Source organism: Apus apus, chromosome Z (genome assembly GCF_020740795.1).
Source record: "Apus apus isolate bApuApu2 chromosome Z, bApuApu2.pri.cur, whole genome shotgun sequence".
Lineage (NCBI taxonomy): Eukaryota > Metazoa > Chordata > Aves > Apodiformes > Apodidae > Apus > Apus apus.
The window spans coordinates 1,407,848-1,426,142 of NC_067312.1; the positions used below are offsets into that span (position 1 = coordinate 1,407,848).

At 53.9% G+C, this 18,295-nt stretch overlaps 1 protein-coding gene across 1 annotated transcript in view; it reads right to left on the reverse strand.

Moving 5' to 3' along the window:
• DCC (DCC netrin 1 receptor) overlaps positions 1-18,295 on the reverse strand; it is a 502,453-nt gene that overhangs the window by 26,516 nt on the left and 457,642 nt on the right. Inside the window, exons 21-23 of the mRNA XM_051642548.1 lie at positions 13,860-13,892; positions 10,033-10,098; positions 8,060-8,222 (exon numbers count right to left, since the gene is read on the reverse strand). Coding sequence (XP_051498508.1) covers positions 8,060-8,222; positions 10,033-10,098; positions 13,860-13,892 — 262 coding nt within the window. The remainder of the gene's footprint in view (positions 1-8,059; positions 8,223-10,032; positions 10,099-13,859; positions 13,893-18,295) is intronic.

Genomic DNA, 18,295 nt, shown 5'->3' on the forward strand with positions numbered 1-18,295 from the left:
TGCTCCCTGGAGCTTGCTCCAGGGGGTGGGCCTGAGGCTCAGCAGGATGGGACACTTTTTGCACCAGTTGATGTAGAAACTGGGGGGGAAACCACTTTTCCTGGAAGAGGAGGGAAGTGGCCCAGTTTTGCTTTGGGAAGAGCAGCACCTGTGGAGCCTCTTCAACCACTGAAAACTGCTGAGGCCACTTCTGCTGAGCTACACACATCTTACACCTTCCATGACTGCCTGCACCACCTGGAGCATTCCTTAAATACACACCAAACTGGGATGTTTATGACAAAAAAAGCCCTGTCTCATCCCCAGGAGCCAAGGGCAACACCACCCCCTTGAGCAGAAACATCCCAGGCCTCAAACTGCCACCCTAAAAGACAGAAATGATTTAGGTTCCTTGACTGGAAGCCCAAAAGCTCCTCAAAGGTTGAAAGATGGATTTAAAACTGTGTTCTGGAGTGTTTGGCAGTGGATTTGAGGGTGGGGGCTGCACAGAGATTTATACTGATCCCCGAAAAGGAAGAAGAACCTTGGTCTGTAGTTGTCAGGACTTGCTTTGTTTAGTCTGCTGTCTTCTAATGACTCAAACTTAGGAATTTAAAAATGAGACTATTTCAAAGAACAGGGATAAAAAAGCACAGAACAAAAGCAGCTCTTGAATATCTCCTTGCAAAGACCATCCTGATTAACACCTCCAAGACTCTTTACGAGCACTTTCCTTCAAACCTTCACGTACAAAGTTAAAAGGCCAAGCTGGTCTTTCTGGCACCCTCCTCCCCCCCCCAAAAAAAAAAAAAAAAGGCCATAATTTTGGTTCTAAACAAGGAAAGACTTTCTTCCCTTTGGGAGACAGCAGCTTTTTTGTCACTTGGAATTGAAATGGCTTAATTTCTCCAGGCTTGTAGCCAGGCCAGAGCAACTTCAGCCCCCAAATCATTTGATACACAACTCAAGAGAGGGGGTTATCATGAACGTGCCACTGGATTCCCTCCAGAACTGCAAGGATTTCATTGAAAAATACATAATACAACGACCTGGCTTGGTTGGCACTGTTGTTGGGGTTTTTTTTTTCCTCACAAATTATTGATGTTCTGGCAGCCCTTGAGCTGCAAATTGAAGCCCAGCTAGGAGTGCATCAGCAAAGGTCAGCAACACCAAAAGAAAAGAAACCCTCCCCTGGAATGTGTTTTGTTTTGTTCAGTGCAGAAATTGAGGTGCAGCTTCTGGAAAAAGGCATCACCCCCCCTTATCTCAGGGGCTGGGGAGAACTTTGCTGCAGCAGAGAAGGACATCATCCCCATGAAAAGGTGGTCATAATGGCACCAACACCAGCTTCCAGCCTCAGCTGCAGGGATGGAAACTGAAGCTTTGGGAATTCCTGTTGGGATGCAGAGTGGGATTCAAAGGGAATCCATGACCCTCTTTAGAAGTGGAGCAGGGATTGGGGAGACAAGGGCTTTGGAACTGAGAAATGGCTCTGGGATGGCAGCATTTCTGCTGTCCAGTTATCTGACAACACGGGATGCATCCAGCTTGCACACCAGAGTGATAGACACTGTTTTCTTAAGGATGGACAGAAAACCAGCTCAGCTCTACCCTTCAAAGAGAGATCATGCTCATGCAGGCTTGGACAGTGACAGCAGGACAACGGGCAAAATAAATCAAGTCTTTCTTGGTGCCTCTTTTCACAGTTTCCAGCACAACACCCCGTGGGCAGTGGCTCCAGCACATCCAGACAGCTCCTGACAACCCACACGGGATGATTTTCCACCACCCCTGGGGGAGATGACTCTTCATGGCCTCTTCACCTGCCCTCCCTGCAGCCACGTTACCCCAGAGAAAACACCTGAGGTTCTAACAACTCAGCCTCGTTTGAACTGGAAGGGACCTTCAAGATCACCTAGATCCAACCCCCCTGCATGGGCAGGGACACCTCCCACCAGCCCAGGTTGCTCCAAGCCCCATCCAACCTGCCCTTCAACACTGCCAGGGATGGGGCAGCCACAGCTTCCCTGGGCAACCTGGGCCAGGCTCTCACCACCCTCACACCCAAGAATTTCCTCCTCATGTCTCACCTCAATCTCCCCTCTTCCACTTTTCATCCATCCCCCCCTTGTCCTCTCCCTCCCTGCCCTTGTCCCAAGCCCCTCCCCAGCTTTCCTGGAGCCCTAAACCTTTACTCACATTTTTCTCCCCTGTTTTTCACAGGTGTCAAACTGTCCCAAGCTTTGTACAGTTGATAGTTTATTCTTCCTGAGGTGGCAGAAAACACCAACTAAGCCACCCAGGTCAGAGCCAGCTCGCTGGGTAGAAAATGTTTTATTGTGCTTTTCTCAGCCAAGGTTTAATTAACTAAAGAAATACGACTTTCCAGCCCCTGAAGGCTCAGAGGAGGTTGTTCCACCACCTGCAAGTTCTGGCTCTGGGGAAGGGCACATGGAGCCTTGGCCCTTCCCCTCAGTGCAGCCCTTTTCTTCCCTAGCTCAGCAGGGAGTTTAAGCTCAGAACCAGCTGCCAACCAAACCTGAACCCAAACTCTCTGTGTGCTGCTCTCTGGGCAGCTGGGAACCCAAGTCGTTCCCACCACCAACCTCTGCCAAGGTTGATTAACACCGATTGTGGGGTTGAATTTTCAATGCTGAGTTGTGGATAGGTCATGAAATCATAGAATTGTTTGGGTTGGAGAAGACCTTTAGGATCATCCAGCCCAGCCATTCCCCCAGCCCTGCCCAGGCCACCCCTGCCCCATGTCCCTCAGCACCACATCTCCAGGGCTTGGAAACCCCTCCAGGGATGGGGACTCCAGCCCTGCCCTGGGCAGCCTGGGCCAGGGCCTGACAACCCTTGCCAGCAAGAAATGCTGCCCCAGATCCCATCTCTCTTGGGAATGGCAGAGGAGGAAGCTCCTGTCCTGCCCACTGCCCTCGGTGCCCCCGTTCCACGAGGTCTCAGTGCCCAGGACAAAGTACGGGATGAGCTGCTGCCCCAGCCCCACAGGCTCAACCAGAGGGCTGAGCTGAGCCTGCCCCCCCTGCCAGCCACACAGCCTGGCACAGCCTGGCACGGCCCTGCCTGGCACAGCTGGGCACAGCTTGGCCCTGCCTGGCACAGCCTGGCACAGCCTGGCACAGGTTGGCACAGCCTGGCACAGGTTGGCACAGCTTGGCATAGGTTGGTACAGTTTGGCACAGCTAGGCACAGATTGGCCCTGCCTGGAACAGCTTGGCACAGGTTGGCCCTGCCTGGCACAGCTTGGTACATTTTGGCACAGGTTGGCACAGCTTGGCACAGCATGGCACAGGTTGGCACAGCCTGGCACAGCCTGGCTCAGGTTGGCACAGCCGGGCACAGGTTGGCCCTGCCTGGCACAGCTTGGCACAGCTTGGCACAACCTGGCACAGCTGGGCACAGGTTGGCACAGCTGGGCACAGACTGCCCCTGCCTGGCACTGCTTGGCCCTGCCTGGCACCGCCTGGCACGGCCTGGCACAGCTTGGAACAGCGTGGCACAGCTTGGCACAGCCTGGCACACGTTGGCACAGCCTGGCACAGCTTGGCACAGCTTGGCACAGCCTGGCACACGTTGGCACAGCCTGGCACAGCCTGGCACAGCTTGGCATAGCTTGGCACAGCCTGGCACACGTTGGCACAGGTTGGCACAGCCTAGCACAGCCTGACACAGCTTGGCACAGCCTGGCACAGCCTGGCACAGGTTGGCACCGCTGGGCACAGACTGCCCCTGCCTGGCACTGCTTGGCCCTGCCTGGCACCGCCTGGCACGGCCTGGCACAGCTTAGCACAGCTTGGAACAGCTTGGCACAGCTTGGCACAGCCTAGCACACGTTGGCACAGCCTGGCACACGTTGACACAGCCTGGCACAGCCTGGCACAGCTTGGCATAGCTTGGCACACGTTGGCACAGCCTAGCACAGCCTGGCACAGCTTGGCACAGCTGGGCACAGCCTGGCACAGCTTGGCACAACCTGGCACAACCTGGCACAGGTTGGCACAGCCTGGCACAGGTTGGCACAGCCTGGCACAGGTTGGCACACGTTGGCACAGCTTGGCACAACTTGGCACATCTTGGCACACGTTGGCACAGCTTGGCACAGCCTGGCACAGCTTGGCACTCGTTGGCACAGCTTGGCACAGCCTGGCACAGCTTGGCACAGGTTGGCACAGCTTGGCACAGCCTGACACAGCCTGGCACAGCTTGGCATTGCCTGGCACCGGTTGGCACATGTTGGCACAGCTTGGCGCAGCCTGGCACAGCTTGGCACAGCTTGGCACAGCCTGGCACAGCCTAGCACAGCCTGGCACAGCCTGGCACACGTTGGCACAGGTTGGCACAGCTTGGCATAGCTTGGCACAGCTTGGCATAGTTTGGCACAGCCCGGCACACGTTGGCACAGCCTGGCACAGGTTGGCATAGCTTGGCATAGCTTGGCACAGCCTGGCACAGCTTGGCACAGCTTGGCACAACCTGGCACAACCTGGCACAGGTTGGCACAGCCTGGCACAGCTTGGCACAGCTTGGCACAGCCTGGCACAGCCTGGCACTCGTTGGCACAGCTTGGCACAGCCTGGCACACGTTGGCACAGGTTGGCACAGCCTGGCACAGCTTGGCACAGCCTGACACAGCCTGGCACAGCCTGGCACAGCCTGGCACAGCCTGGCACAGCTGGGCACAGCCTGGCACAGGTTGGCACAGCCTGGCACAGCTTGACACAGCCTGGCATATCTTGGCACACGTTGGCACAGCCTGGCACAGGTTGGCACAGGTTGGCACAGCTTGGCATAGCTTGGCACAGCCTGGCACAGCTTGGCACAGGTTGGCACAGCTTGGCATAGCTTGGCACAGCTTGGCATAGTTTGGCACAGCCCGGCACACGTTGGCACAGCCTGGCACACATTGGCACAGCTTGGCATAGCTTGGCACAGCCTGGCACAGCTTGGCACAGCTTGGCACAACCTGGCACAGCCTGGCACACGTTGGCACACGTTGGCACAGCTTGGCACAGCCTGGCACACGTTGGCACCGCTGGGCACAGACTGCCCCTGCCTGGCACTGCCTGGCCCTGCCTGGCACCGCCTGGCACAGCTTGGCACAGCTTGGCACAGCCTGGCACACGTTGGCACAGCCTGGCACAGCTTGGCATAGGTTGGCACAGCCTGGCACACGTTGGCACAGGTTGGCACAGCCTAGCACAGCCTGACACAGCTTGGCACAGCTTGGCACAGCCTGGCACAGCCTGGCACAGCTGGGCACAGCCTGGCACAGCTTGGCACAGCCTGACACAGCTTGGCACAGCTTGGCACAGCCTGGCACAGCCTAGCACAGCCTGGCACAGCCTGGCACACGTTGGCACAGGTTGGCACAGCTTGGCATAGCTTGGCACAGCTTGGCATAGTTTGGCACAGCCCGGCACACGTTGGCACAGCCTGGCACAGGTTGGCATAGCTTGGCATAGCTTGGCACAGCCTGGCACAGCTTGGCACAGCTTGGCACAACCTGGCACAACCTGGCACAGGTTGGCACAGCCTGGCACAGCTTGGCACAGCTTGGCACAGCCTGGCACACGTTGGCACAGCTTGGCACAGCTTGGCACAGCCTGGCACAGCCTGGCACAGGTTGGCACAGCCTGGCACAGCTTGGCACAGCTTGGCACAGCCTGGCACAGCCTGGCACAGCCTGGCACAGCTGGGCACAGCCTGGCACAGGTTGGCACAGCCTGGCACAGCTTGACACAGCCTGGCATATCTTGGCACACGTTGGCACAGCCTGGCACAGGTTGGCACAGGTTGGCACAGCTTGGCACAGCTTGGCACAGCCTGGCACAGCTTGGCACAGGTTGGCACAGCTTGGCATAGCTTGGCACAGCTTGGCATAGTTTGGCACAGCCCGGCACACGTTGGCACAGCCTGGCACACATTGGCACAGCTTGGCATAGCTTGGCACAGCCTGGCACAGCTTGGCACAGCTTGGCACAACCTGGCACAGCCTGGCACACGTTGGCACACGTTGGCACAGCTTGGCACAGCCTGGCACACGTTGGCACCGCTGGGCACAGACTGCCCCTGCCTGGCACTGCCTGGCCCTGCCTGGCACCGCCTGGCACAGCCTGGCACAGCTTGGCACAGCCTGGCACACGTTGGCACAGCCTGGCACAGCTTGGCATAGGTTGGCACAGCCTGGCACACGTTGGCACAGCTTGGCACAGCCTGGCACAGCCTGGCACAGCTTGGCACAGCCTGGCACAGCCTGGCACAGCTGGGCACAGCCTGGCACAGGTTGGCACAACCTGGCACAGCCTAGCACAGCCTGACACAGCTTGGCACAGCTGGGCACAGCCTGGCACAGCTTGGCACAACCTGGCACAGGTTGGCACAGCTTGGCACAACCTGGCACAGGTTGGCACAGCCTGGCACAGCTTGGCACAGCCTGGCACAGCTTGGCACTCGTTGGCACAGCTTGGCACAGCCTGGCACACGTTGGCACAGCCTGGCACAGCCTGACACAGCCTGGCACAGCCTGGCACAGCCTGGCACAGCCTGGCACAGCTGGGCACAGCCTGGCACAGGTTGGCACAGCCTGGCACAGCTTGACACAGCCTGGCATATCTTGGCACACGTTGGCACAGCCTGGCACAGGTTGGCACAGCTTGGCATAGCTTGGCACAGCCTGGCACAGCTTGGCACACGTTGGCACAGGTTGGCACAGCTTGGCATAGCTTGGCACAGCTTGGCATAGTTTGGCACAGCCCGGCACACGTTGGCACAGCCTGGCACACATTGGCACAGCTTGGCACAGCCTGGCACAGCTTGGCACAGCTTGGCACAACCTGGCACAGCCTGGCACACGTTGGCACACGTTGGCACCGCTGGGCACAGACTGCCCCTGCCTGGCACTGCCTGGCCCTGCCTGGCACCGCCTGGCACAGCCTGGCACAGCTTGGAACAGCTTGGAACAGCTTGGCACAGCTTGGCATAGCTTGGCACAGCCTGGCACAGCCTGGCACACGTTGGCACAGCCTGGCACAGCCTGGCACAGCTTGGCATAGCCTGGCACACGTTGGCACAGGTTGGCACAGCCTAGCACAGCTTGGCACAGCCTGGCACAGCTTGGCACAACCTGGCACAGGTTGGCACAGCCTGGCACAGCTTGGCACAACCTGGCACAGCCTGGCACAGCTTGACACAGCCTGGCATATCTTGGCACACCTTGGCACAGCCTGGCACAACTTGGCACAACTTGGCACATCTTGGCACATGTTGGCACAGCTTGGCACAGCCTGGCACAGCTTGGCACTCGTTGGCACAGCTTGGCACAGCCTGGCACACGTTGGCACAGGTTGGCACAGCCTGGCACAGCTTGGCACAGCCTGACACAGCCTGGCACAGCCTGGCACAGCTTGGCACAGCCTGGCATATCTTGGCACACGTTGGCACAGCCTGGCACAACTTGGCACATCTTGGCACACGTTGGCACAGCTGGGCACAGCCTGGCACAGCTTGGCACAGCTGGGCACAGCCTGGCACAGCCTGGCACAGCTTGGCTTAGCCCCTCTGCTCTGCCCTGGTGAGGCCACAGCTGGAGAACTGGGCCCAGTTCTGGGCTCCCCAGTTCAGGAGGGCCAGGAACTGCTGCAGAGAGTCCAGGGCAGGGTGACAATGCCGGGTGTGGATTTGGAGCATCTCCTTGATGGGGACAGGCTGGGGGAGCTGGGGCTGCTCAGCCTGGAGAGGAGCAGGCTGAGGGGGCACCTGATCCACGCCTCCAGGTATCTCAGGGTCTTTCCCACCTCAGGGTGCTCCTGGGCAGGAGAACCAGCAGAGTGCTGGGCCTCCCTGGGCTCCCTTCTCCTCCAGGCACCACGGAAGCTGACGGGGACCTTCTCCACCCGCCCGCCAGGAGCGACGCCTGCCAGCCCAGCAGGTCAAGCCCAAGACCTGCTCCTCAGCCTCCAGGCCACCACCTCTCCACCTCCAAATGTCCTCGTCCCAGCTCTGGTTTGCAGCTGGGCACCCTCTCCCCTTCCCCACCAGCCCCTCAGGAGGCACCTACTTCCTCTGCTGCGCCGAGGAGCGCCGGGTGCAGACGACGGCCACCGCCGCCACCACCACCGCCGTGATGGCCCCCACGGTGACCACCAGGGCCACCAGGAGGTTGCCGTTCTTCTGGGGCGTGACGCTGCCGTGGGGAGGGTGCATCTGCCCGACGGGCGGCTCTGGAAGAAGAGAGACAACCAAGGGGGTGGGTCAGAGATGAGTCCTCACTCCTGCCTCCTCGGGAGGAACCCACCGCGCCGGCCGGCCGGGCACGAAGCCCTCAGAGAAAGCAGGTGGAAGGTGCGGGTGGGTGCGAGGAAGGGGCTGAACTCCATGTCTCCCTGCACCCCAGTGGGACAGAAAACAAGGCAGTATTGAAGCAGGAGCTTCTCTGCATCTTCTGGGTGTTAACAACCCGCTGGGGGAAGTTCATAACTCTCAGCTCCTTGTTGCTGTTACCAGCTGGACACGGAAAGGCAGGGACTATGGAGTTTTATTTGATGCTCTTGCCCAGGCAAATCCACAGCTCCTGGATCAGCCTGGTCTGCAGCCCCTCTCCCAGCGTGTCCTGCTTCCTTTCTTGCAGGTTTAAGGGCTCAACCTTCTGATGAGCAACCTCATCAGAGGTTGCTCTGATGAGCAACCTCAGGTTCAAAGTTATGGCCGCCCACCCAAACATTAGGGAGGGAATCATAGCATGGTTTGGTTTGGAAGGGGCCTTCAAGGTCATCTGGTTCTGACCCCCCCTGCACGGGCAGGGACACCTCCAGCTCTGTCTTCTAAGACAATCCTGTGAGATGACAAACCCACCAAGCACAAAGGATCTTTGCCCTTCAAAAAAACAACCCCAAAGAGTCTTCAGGGTGGTGGGATGCAGAAGGCAGAGCTCCAGCACATCCAAGATTTCCTAAGGAGAGGAACTCACCTCACACCAGCCCCACAACCTTCCCACCTGGACACTTCAATATTTGCCTGGGAGCACATTTTGCCTTCAGTGTGGAAGGAAAAAGGAGCATTTCTTCCTGAAGAACAGTCGTATGAAGCAAGAGATGCACTTGAATGGTCAGATTCTCCTTGGTTTTCTCCCCCAATGTCCTTCCTTTACTTCACTAATTACCCTCTTGACATAATTTGCCCCTTTTCTCCGAGTTGTTTCTCACTTCACTTCCAGAAAGTCCTTTTTTCCCCTCCCTTTATGGTGTCTGAAGAGCAGGAGAAAAAAAACAACCTAACCCAGTGTCGTGTTCCCTGCAGGAAAGCAGGACAGGAGAAGGCACCAACGTTTTACATTCCCTCCTGGTCTTGGCTGAGGAAAAGAATCTAAGAACATGAGATGCATTTTATAGTTTTTAAGCTGGTTGGGTTGGTTGGGTTGGGTTTTCTTTTTTTTGGGGGGGGCATTCTCATGGCCTCAGATCTACCTGCAGCATCTCGTGGGGTGATCAGACCTTTGGGGGTGCTGTGCCAGCTGGAAATCTGATGGGGAGTCTGGGGATCAGCTTTGAGAAAGCCAAACCAGCACATCTGGTGACCTCATCCTGCTTTTTGCCAACATTTCTGGTTCAAACAGACTGTTTTGAATCATGGAATTGTTTGGTTGGAAAAGACCTTGAAGATCATCCAGTCCAACCATTCCCCCAGCCCTGCCCAGGCCACCCCTGCCCCATGTCCCTCAGCACCACATCTACACGGCTTGGAAACCCCTCCAGGGATGGGGACTCCAGCCCTGCCCTGGGCAGCCTGGGCCAGGGCCTGACAACCCTTGCCAGCAAGAGATGGTTCCTCATAAATTGCCCAATGGTGGGATTTTCAACAGCTGAAAGAATTTTCCCCTACAAAAAAAAGGGAGTGGGTGACCTGTGGGCACGTTGGGTGACCTCAAAGCCACGAGAGATAGGAAAGAGAGAGGAAGAAAGAGAAGAAAAGTGGGAGGTTATCTCCAGAACTTCACTTAAGGATGGAGTGTGGCTGGCTGGAGGCTGGACTTACCATTTAGACTGCTCCTGTCAATCAGGTTGGTGTCCACTGGCCAGAAGGAGCCATCCCCGTGACGACCTGTTGGGCAGAAGAACACTTCAGATACAGCCTGACAGGTAAAACCAGCCAAGTCAAGCTTGTTGCTTGAGGCAGCACCTGCCTGAGAACCTTCAAACCACTCAACAGAGCAGGAAAACTCATCCCATACCTGCTGGGGCAAAACGGCCACCCAAGAGGACCCAGAGCACATCACACCTTCTCCACCTGCCTTCCCACCACTCCCAGGCAAGCTTCATTTCCTTCCTTCTCCCCACTTGTGGAAACCACTTGGTTGTGACATGAAAGATTGACTCCTTCCTAACCCCCAACCCCCAATCAAAAGGAGAAGGAAGGAAAAAAAAAGAGGGATGTTGTTCCCATTCCAAAGATGGTTTTGGCTGTTGAGGCAACATTTGTGAATTCACAGTGGAAAATTGGAGGTGCCTGCTGGGTTTTCTCCTGTTTCTCAGCTTTGTGTCCCTGCTTCTGCCAGAACCAGCAGCTCTGCCCCCTCGTGTCTGGCAGGAGGAGAATTGCAGAGGTTGGTGAAGTCCTACCAAGCTCCTCTTCAGCCCTTCAGGGATGGGCTTGAGCAGTCCAAGCCCGTGGCAGAAGAGTTTGGGGCTCCAAGCTGCTCTTCTGGCAAAGACCAAGGCTTTTTTTGGGGGGCTACCATCCCATAGATCCAACCAACACTCCCTGAGGGTGGTTTTTGCTTGGGGAAGGGATTATATAAACCTTCTGAGAAGGTTTACCAGGGATTATTACCAAAGATTATATCTATATATTGAATTTCTACACCAAACCACCACCACCTACAGCAGACCTCTGGACAGAGGAGCAAAAAAACACCCCAACAAACCCCCATTTTCTCACTTCCCTGCAGTTGCTGCTGCTGTGCACTCGTTTAACAACTGCAAAGAAACCCCTGTGCATAACTTGGTCGACCAGTTTGGCAAGTAGTCTGTGATGAATGGCCCGAAAAGACCTGGGTGATGATTACCCTCAGAAGAGCCTTCAGTGTAATCATCTTTCCAATCAGCCTAATTGCACAGTGACAACAACTTGAGCCCAAGGCTGCAAAATGTTTGGCTGGAAAAGCAGACCAAACGGAGACAAACAGAAGGCTCCTTGGGTTTCTGTTGGCCAAGGTGACACTCTAAAGGAGTCCTGTTCCCAGCACGACATCACCGAGTGGGAACATCTTGTCACCCCGGGGTTATATGATGCTCAGGAAACTGGGTATCTCCATGGAAGGCTGCTAAATATTGCTGGTTTTTATTCTGAGCCCAGCCTGAAACATCTCAGTGGGAGCCTAACACGCTGGAAAATGTAGTCAGGATGAGAGAGACTTCAAAAAACTAACCCTGGATGCCCCACTCTGGAGTTGAGGGCTTTTTAAATTAATGGAAGAACACTTTTCAAGGCATTGTGCATGATCATTTTATAGACTCACAGACTGGTTTGGCTTGGAAGGGACCTGAAAGACCATCCAGTTCAACCCCCTGCATGGGCAGGGACACCTCCCACCAGCCCAGGCTGCTCCAAGCCCCATCCAACCTGCCCTTCAACACTGCCAGGGATGGGGCAGCCACAGCTTCCCTGGGCAACCTGGGCCAGGGTCTCACCACCCTCACAGCCAAGAATTTCCTCCTCATGTCTCACCTCAATCTCCCCTCTTCCAGTTTTTTTTTACCCCTTGTCCTATCACTACAAGTCCTTGCCTCCTACCTCCTTCCTTTTCTCACAGCAGTTGGTCTCTGCTCTTCCAGGGAGCTGCAGCAACAAAGAGCAAGACCAAGAAACCTCCAAAGATCTCCCCAAACTCTCCTCTCCTGCCCATCTCCCTTTTAGGCACCTAGAGATGGCAGCACTTGTACTACCTCATCTAGCTCACCTCACATCTGGGATCTCAAAGCTCAGAAACCTTGGTGTCTCTGCCCAAATCTCTTCAGATGTCCCACACCCTCCAACAGCTCCTTGCTGCCACCTAAATGAACCTTCCTTCCTGAATTTGGGAACCACAGGCTGGCATTAAGAGACTGATGACCCACAGGAGTTAAGTGCTGTCACTCCAAGAGAGCTGCATTTGGGGCAGAGATGGTCCTGGAGGCCTTGCCCAAAGCACAGAGTCATCTGAAAAGCTCCCACTGCCTTCAGGAGGAATTTGTTGAGGGTGATGAAAGAATTCACTTGGATGATTTCTAAGGCAAACTAGCTGTTAGAAACCATCTTAATGCTTGGGCTTGGAAACACTTACAGGGAGACCTGGCCCCACAAACTTGTCTGAGTTGCTGAAAGATCAGGTGAAGACCTCAGACCTCCTAGAACTCATCACCAAGGTCACATCAAAACGGAGAATGAACTGAGATCCCAACCAGCTTATGGAGGATGTGACAAGAGGCTGAGAACGTCTCCTCCTCAGATCCTACAGTCCAAAAGGAGGGAAAGGCAGCACATTCCAGCTGCCCAGGTGCAAAACCAGTATTGCTGTTCTAGTGACACTGAGAGTTTTTCCCCAGCAAGGGGCTCAGTGAAGAACTAAACCACAGACTTTCCACCCAGCCTGACATTTCCCCCCCCCCCCCCTTTATTCTTGTTTTTAAACTGAACTCTTGGGTGATGCTTTGTGCTGCAGCCTCTCTTGGGTTTTCCAAACCTGCCTGATTTGCATTTTCAGTGCCAATTTGAGAGAAACACACTATTTGCCTTCAGGCTGCTTCAGAACCAAACGCTCTTACCCTTTCAAAACAGTCTTTGCCCACTCAAACCTGACATTTGCAACCTGTGTGTGCCACGCTGCAGAACCATCATGCTTGGAATTTTATCATTTGTGTAGTTTTTTCAGCAAATCACCTGCTGGAAAGCAGAGGATGAATTTCCAAACCTGGTACCAAGTAAAATCCTAGTGAAGAAATGAGCTCTTAACTTCCAGGGATGCTCCAGGTCCAAGTAAAACCTTTGAAGTGACCTCGGGTTGACTCTGATCTTCTAAAGAAGATCTTCTTGTCCCCTCCTAGATAGTTAACTCAATCCACTACATTGGGGTAAAATGGTGGCTGTTAAGTGAAGCCAATGGGTTGAGGTTTACACCTCACTTTGCCTTTTCAACTGGTGTGAAGGGAGAGTTCAAATCCAAATCAACCTCCTGAGCTCAGGCCTGAGGTTTCCAACTGCCACCAGGGCTGTTCCCTGGGCAGAATTGAATCAAGAGGTCTGAAGTATAGAAAAAAAGGGGCAAAAATAACCTAGCAACTGACTCCACAAGCATTGACAAGCAGCTAGGAGGGGAGGAACTGTGCCCAGTCAGACCTCTATTCACGTTTGGGAAACGTTCATGATAATGCCTTGAAAAGTTGACTAAACTTTGCTGGTGGTTCAACAGGAGCTGCTGGTTGGAGAGCAAAAGATGATCTGTGATTTCTCCCTGTGAGGCTTTTGAACTTTCATCTCTAACCCAGCCAAGGATGCAAGAGGAGCCTGGAAATTCTGCTGAGCTTAATTACACGTCACGTGAATTACTCAGAAGTGCAGCAGAGAGACTAAAAAATTATTTCACAGAAAGCAGCTTGACATTTTAATTGGTCCTTCAAAAAAGAGACAAAACAATTTCCTCTCCTCCTGAAAATGTGCATCTTCCCCATCAAAGGAGCAGCCTCAGCTGAGCAGGACTTCATTAACAAGGTTAATTACTGTATCAGCGTCTGCCTCATCAGGTGTGTGGCCCAGGTGAGAAGTGTCCCCCCCCTCCCCCCAGCATGGCCTCCAGACCCCAGAAGAAAAGGTTGAGGGCACCATACCTTGGTCATTGGCCATTTTGTCAGGGTGCTCAACTGCAAGAAAGAAACAATGTCATTAGAGGATGGCAGCTCCACCTGGGCAAGGTGACACAGGGCAGCAACTACAGCCCTGGGGACAGAGGGGACAGGAGGAGTTTCACCATTCCCTTGTTTGGTTGTTTGTTTTTTCCTGAGAGATCCTGGAGAACTGAGAGGACAAACACAGAATCACAGAATTGCAGAATGCAAGGTGGAAGGGTCTCAAAAGGATCCCAAATTGGAAGGGCCCCAAAAGGATCCCAAGTTGGAAGGGTCTCAAAAGGATCCCAAGTTGGAAGGGCCCCAAAAGGATCCCAAGTTGGAAGGGCCCCAAAAGGATCTCAAATTGGAAGGGTCTCAAAAGGATCCCAAGTTGGAAGGGTCTCAAAAGGATCCCAAGTTGGAAGGGCCCCAAAAGGATCTCAAATTGGAAGGGCCCCAAAAGGATCCCAAGTTGGAAGGGCCCCAAAAGGATCCCAAGGTGGAAGGGCCCCAAAAGGATCCCAAATTGGAAGGGCCCCAAAAGGATCCCAAGTTGGAAGGGCCTCAAAAAGATTCCAAGTTGGAAGGGTCTCAAAAGGATCCCAAATTGGAAGGGCCCCAAAAGGATCCCAAGTTGGAAGGGTCTCAAAAGGATCCCAAATTGGAAGGGCATCAAAAAGATTCCAAGTTGGAAGGGCCCCAAAAGGATCCCAAATTGGAAGGGTCTCAAAAGGATCCCAAGTTGGAAGGGTCTCAAAAGGATCCCAAGTTGGAAGGGCCTCAAAAAGATTCCAAGTTGGAAGGGTCTCAAAAGGATCCCAAATTGGAAGGGCCCCAAAAGGATCCCAAGTTGGAAGGGTCTCAAAAGGATCCCAAATTGGAAGGGCCCCAAAAGGATCCCAAATTGGAAGGGTCTCAAAAAGATTCCAAGTTGGAAGGGTCTCAAAAGGATCCCAAATTGGAAGGGCCCCAAAAGGATCCCAAGTTGGAAGGGCCCCAAAAGGATCCCAAATTGGAAGGGTCTCAAAAGGATCCCAAGTTGGAAGGGTCTCAAAAGGATCCCAAATTGGAAGGGCCTCAAAAGGATCCCAAGTTGGAAGGGTCTCAAAAGGATCCCAAGTTGGAAGGGCCTCAAAAGGATCCCAAGTTGGAAGGGCCTCAAAAAGATTCCAAGTTGGAAGGGTCTCAAAAGGATCCCAAGTTGGAAGGGTCTCAAAAGGATCCCAAGTTGGAAGGGTCTCAAAAGGATCCCAAATTGGAAGGGCCCCAAAAGGATCCCAAGTTGGAAGGGTCTCAAAAGGATCCCAAGTTGGAAGGGTCTCAAAAGGATCCCAAACTGGAAGGGCCCCAAAAGGATCCCAAACTGGAAGGGCCCCAAAAGGATCCCAAATTGGAAGGGCCCCAAAAGGATCCCAAATTGGAAGGGCCTCAAAAGGATCCCAAGTTGGAAGGCCCCAAAAGGATCCCAAGTTGGAAGGGCCTCAAAAAGATTCCAAGTTGGAAGGGTCTCAAAAGGATGCCATGTTGGAAGGGCCCCAAAAGGATCCCAAATTGGAAGGGCCCCAAAAGGATCTCAAATTGGAAGGGCCCCAAAAGGATCTCAAATTGGAAGGGCCCCAAAAGGATCCCAAGTTGGAAGGGCCTCAAAAGGATCTCAAATTGGAAGGGCCCCAAAAGGATCCCAAGTTGGAAGGCCCCAAAAGGATCCCTAGTTGGAAGGGTCTCAAAAGGATCCCAAGTTGGAAGGCCCCAAAAGGATCCCAAGTGAAAAGGATCCCAAAAGGAACCATCAAGCCCAACTCCTTGCTCCTCAACTAAACCATATGTTTAAGAGCATCACCCAGACACTCCTTGAATTCCAAACACAGGTTGAACACGGCCTTGGATCTGCTCTTTTCACCATTTGCTTCCCAACGTGAAACCTTTACCACAACTTCGTTTTCGTTCGTGTTCTTTTTCAACATGATCTGGGAAGTTTAATTAAGCAAGAAGGGAAAAGGAGACAGAGATACTTCTGCTTGGAATAATTACAGTCAAATCACCTACAAGCTGAAAGCTCAGTCTGACTTATCATCATCCCAGCTTTTTACAAAGGGGTTTAAAACTATTTACATGTTTTTGCATAATAACCAGAGAAGACAGTGGGATCTGAAGCTCACCAGACAAGATTTCAGAATTCAATAGGTATGTTAAAAGCTTTTTTGCTGCACAGCTGTGACTTCTGCCTATTTATGATATGGCTGAGGGAATTCAACTTCCCTCAGCTTCTCGAGGAGCTGCTGTTGTGGAGCATGAACCAGGTCTCTGCTTAGGAAATGATGCAGGACTCTGAAGCACAGGGAACTGGGGGGGAAAGGGAGTGATTTGGCACACGAACCTGGCACTCAAGTAACCACTGCCTGCAGGTGCAGAGCAGGCTGCTCAAATCATGACAAAAACCTCCTCGGGGTGGTGGCTTCGTGCTTGGAGCAACTCCCTGACCTTTCCAGACACAGCCACGAGCTCCAGGCCTGTGGCAGAGGGGGGAACAGCTCCTTGGATGACCCCCCCAAAACCCTCAGCTCATTTTTTGCCTCCCTTCTCAGGTTCTTTTTTCACGTGGATGCAGAGCAGCAGAGGGACAGATGGAGCACGTTGCCCTGAACTTCTCAGGACCCACTGGGTCCCCACCTTTCCCTTAGGACAAAAGTGTTCATGACATCTTCCTGATGGCTGCTGGTACCTCCTGATGCCCCTCAAGTGCTGCCCTGGCACCACTTTGCTGCCTTCTCCAGGTGATGGAGGAGGCAAAACTCACGACCAAGCAACTCTGCAGCCCTGGAGGGGGGTGAAATCTCCTCCCAGCAGGTTCAGGGCTGGTGTCAGTGAGGATCTGATGAACCACCTCGCCAAGGCAGCATTAGAGGGCACTGCAGTGCTAGAAATGCTGCCCCACACCAGCCCTGCCAAAAAAGGGGGGGGGGGGGGGATGGGGGGGGTGGGACCAGCATCCTCTGCTATTGCAGGGCTCTGATAGAAATGGTACAAAAGAGGCACAGTTTAACCTGGTGTCCTGTTACAGCCCATCAACAGTTTTTCCTGCACATCTTAGCACGATATCAAACACCTGAAGCTCAGCCCATGACCTCGTCCTCCCTCTCTCTCCCTTTCCACCCACCCATTTCCAAAACACATCTGATCCAGTCTCTTCTTCACGCTGGATGTTACATCTGTAGGGGCATGAACAGCCAAGTTTTCGTTTCTTTTCACTTTCTACCTATTCCTGTAACATGTTGTGTGATGCCCATAAGCAGAACCCTGCTCCCTAATCCTCTGGATTTCCAGGAGTGCAGCACGCCAAGAAGGGCTGGGTGTAAATCCTGCCTGAAACACAGCACAGGTACAGCTGAGCAGCAAAACAGGACAAGCACAACGAGTGAGTGCAGCTCTGAGATCTGCTTGGGTCTGTAAAAGATGAGAAAGGTAAAGAAATCACTGACAGGTTCTGTAAAAGACTGAGGAAATCCTCCCTCCTTCTCTGCCTGTCACCACCTCCTTCATCCACTCTTACCCATTTCCTAGGGCAGTGGGAAACAAATGTCAGCCTATCTCTTTATTTCTGCAACTCCCTGAATTTCTGAAAGTTTCTATGTCATCAAAGCAACGTAACACTGAAAGCTGGGACTTCACTTTGGGGGAAATCCATGACAACACGCTGGGAAAGGCTGCAAAACACACGTATTACTTGGGCAATCTCTGCTTCTCTTTATATCTCAGTATCTAAATCTCTCTCTCTCTCAGAATCATGGAATGGTTTGGGTTGGAAGGGAGCTTAAAGCTCATCCAGTCCCACCCCTGCACGGGCAGGGACACCTCCCAGCAGCCCAGGTTGCTCCAAGCCCCATCCAACCTGCCCTTCAACATTGCCAGGGATGGGGCAGCCACAGCTTCTCTGGGCAACCTGGGCCAGGGTCTCACCACCCTCACACCAAAGAATTTCCTCCTCATGTCTCACCTCAATCTCCCTCTTCCAGTTTTAATCCATCCCCCTCATCCCATCCCTCCCTGCCCTTGTCCCAAGCCCCTCCCCAGCTTTCCTGGAGCCCCTTCAGGCACTGGAAGGTGCTCTCAGGTCTCCCTGGAGCCTTCTCTTCTCCAGGCTGAACACCCCAACTCTCCCAGCCTGGCTCCAGAGCAGAGCTGCTCCAGCCCTTGGATCATCTTCATGGCCCTTCTCTGGATTTTCTCCATGAGCTCCTTCTTCTGTTTGCAGCTCCAAAACTGGACCTAATATTTTCTGAAGTCCTCCAGACTCAGCAAGGAGTCAGAAAAATTCCAGTAACAACCTCAAATTTCGCCTCAAAACATACAAGAAAAAAATCCCTAACAAGATGGCACCTTCCATCCCATTTTCTCCTTCTACCCCAGGTCCTTAAGAAGGAGTGTATCAGATTCTT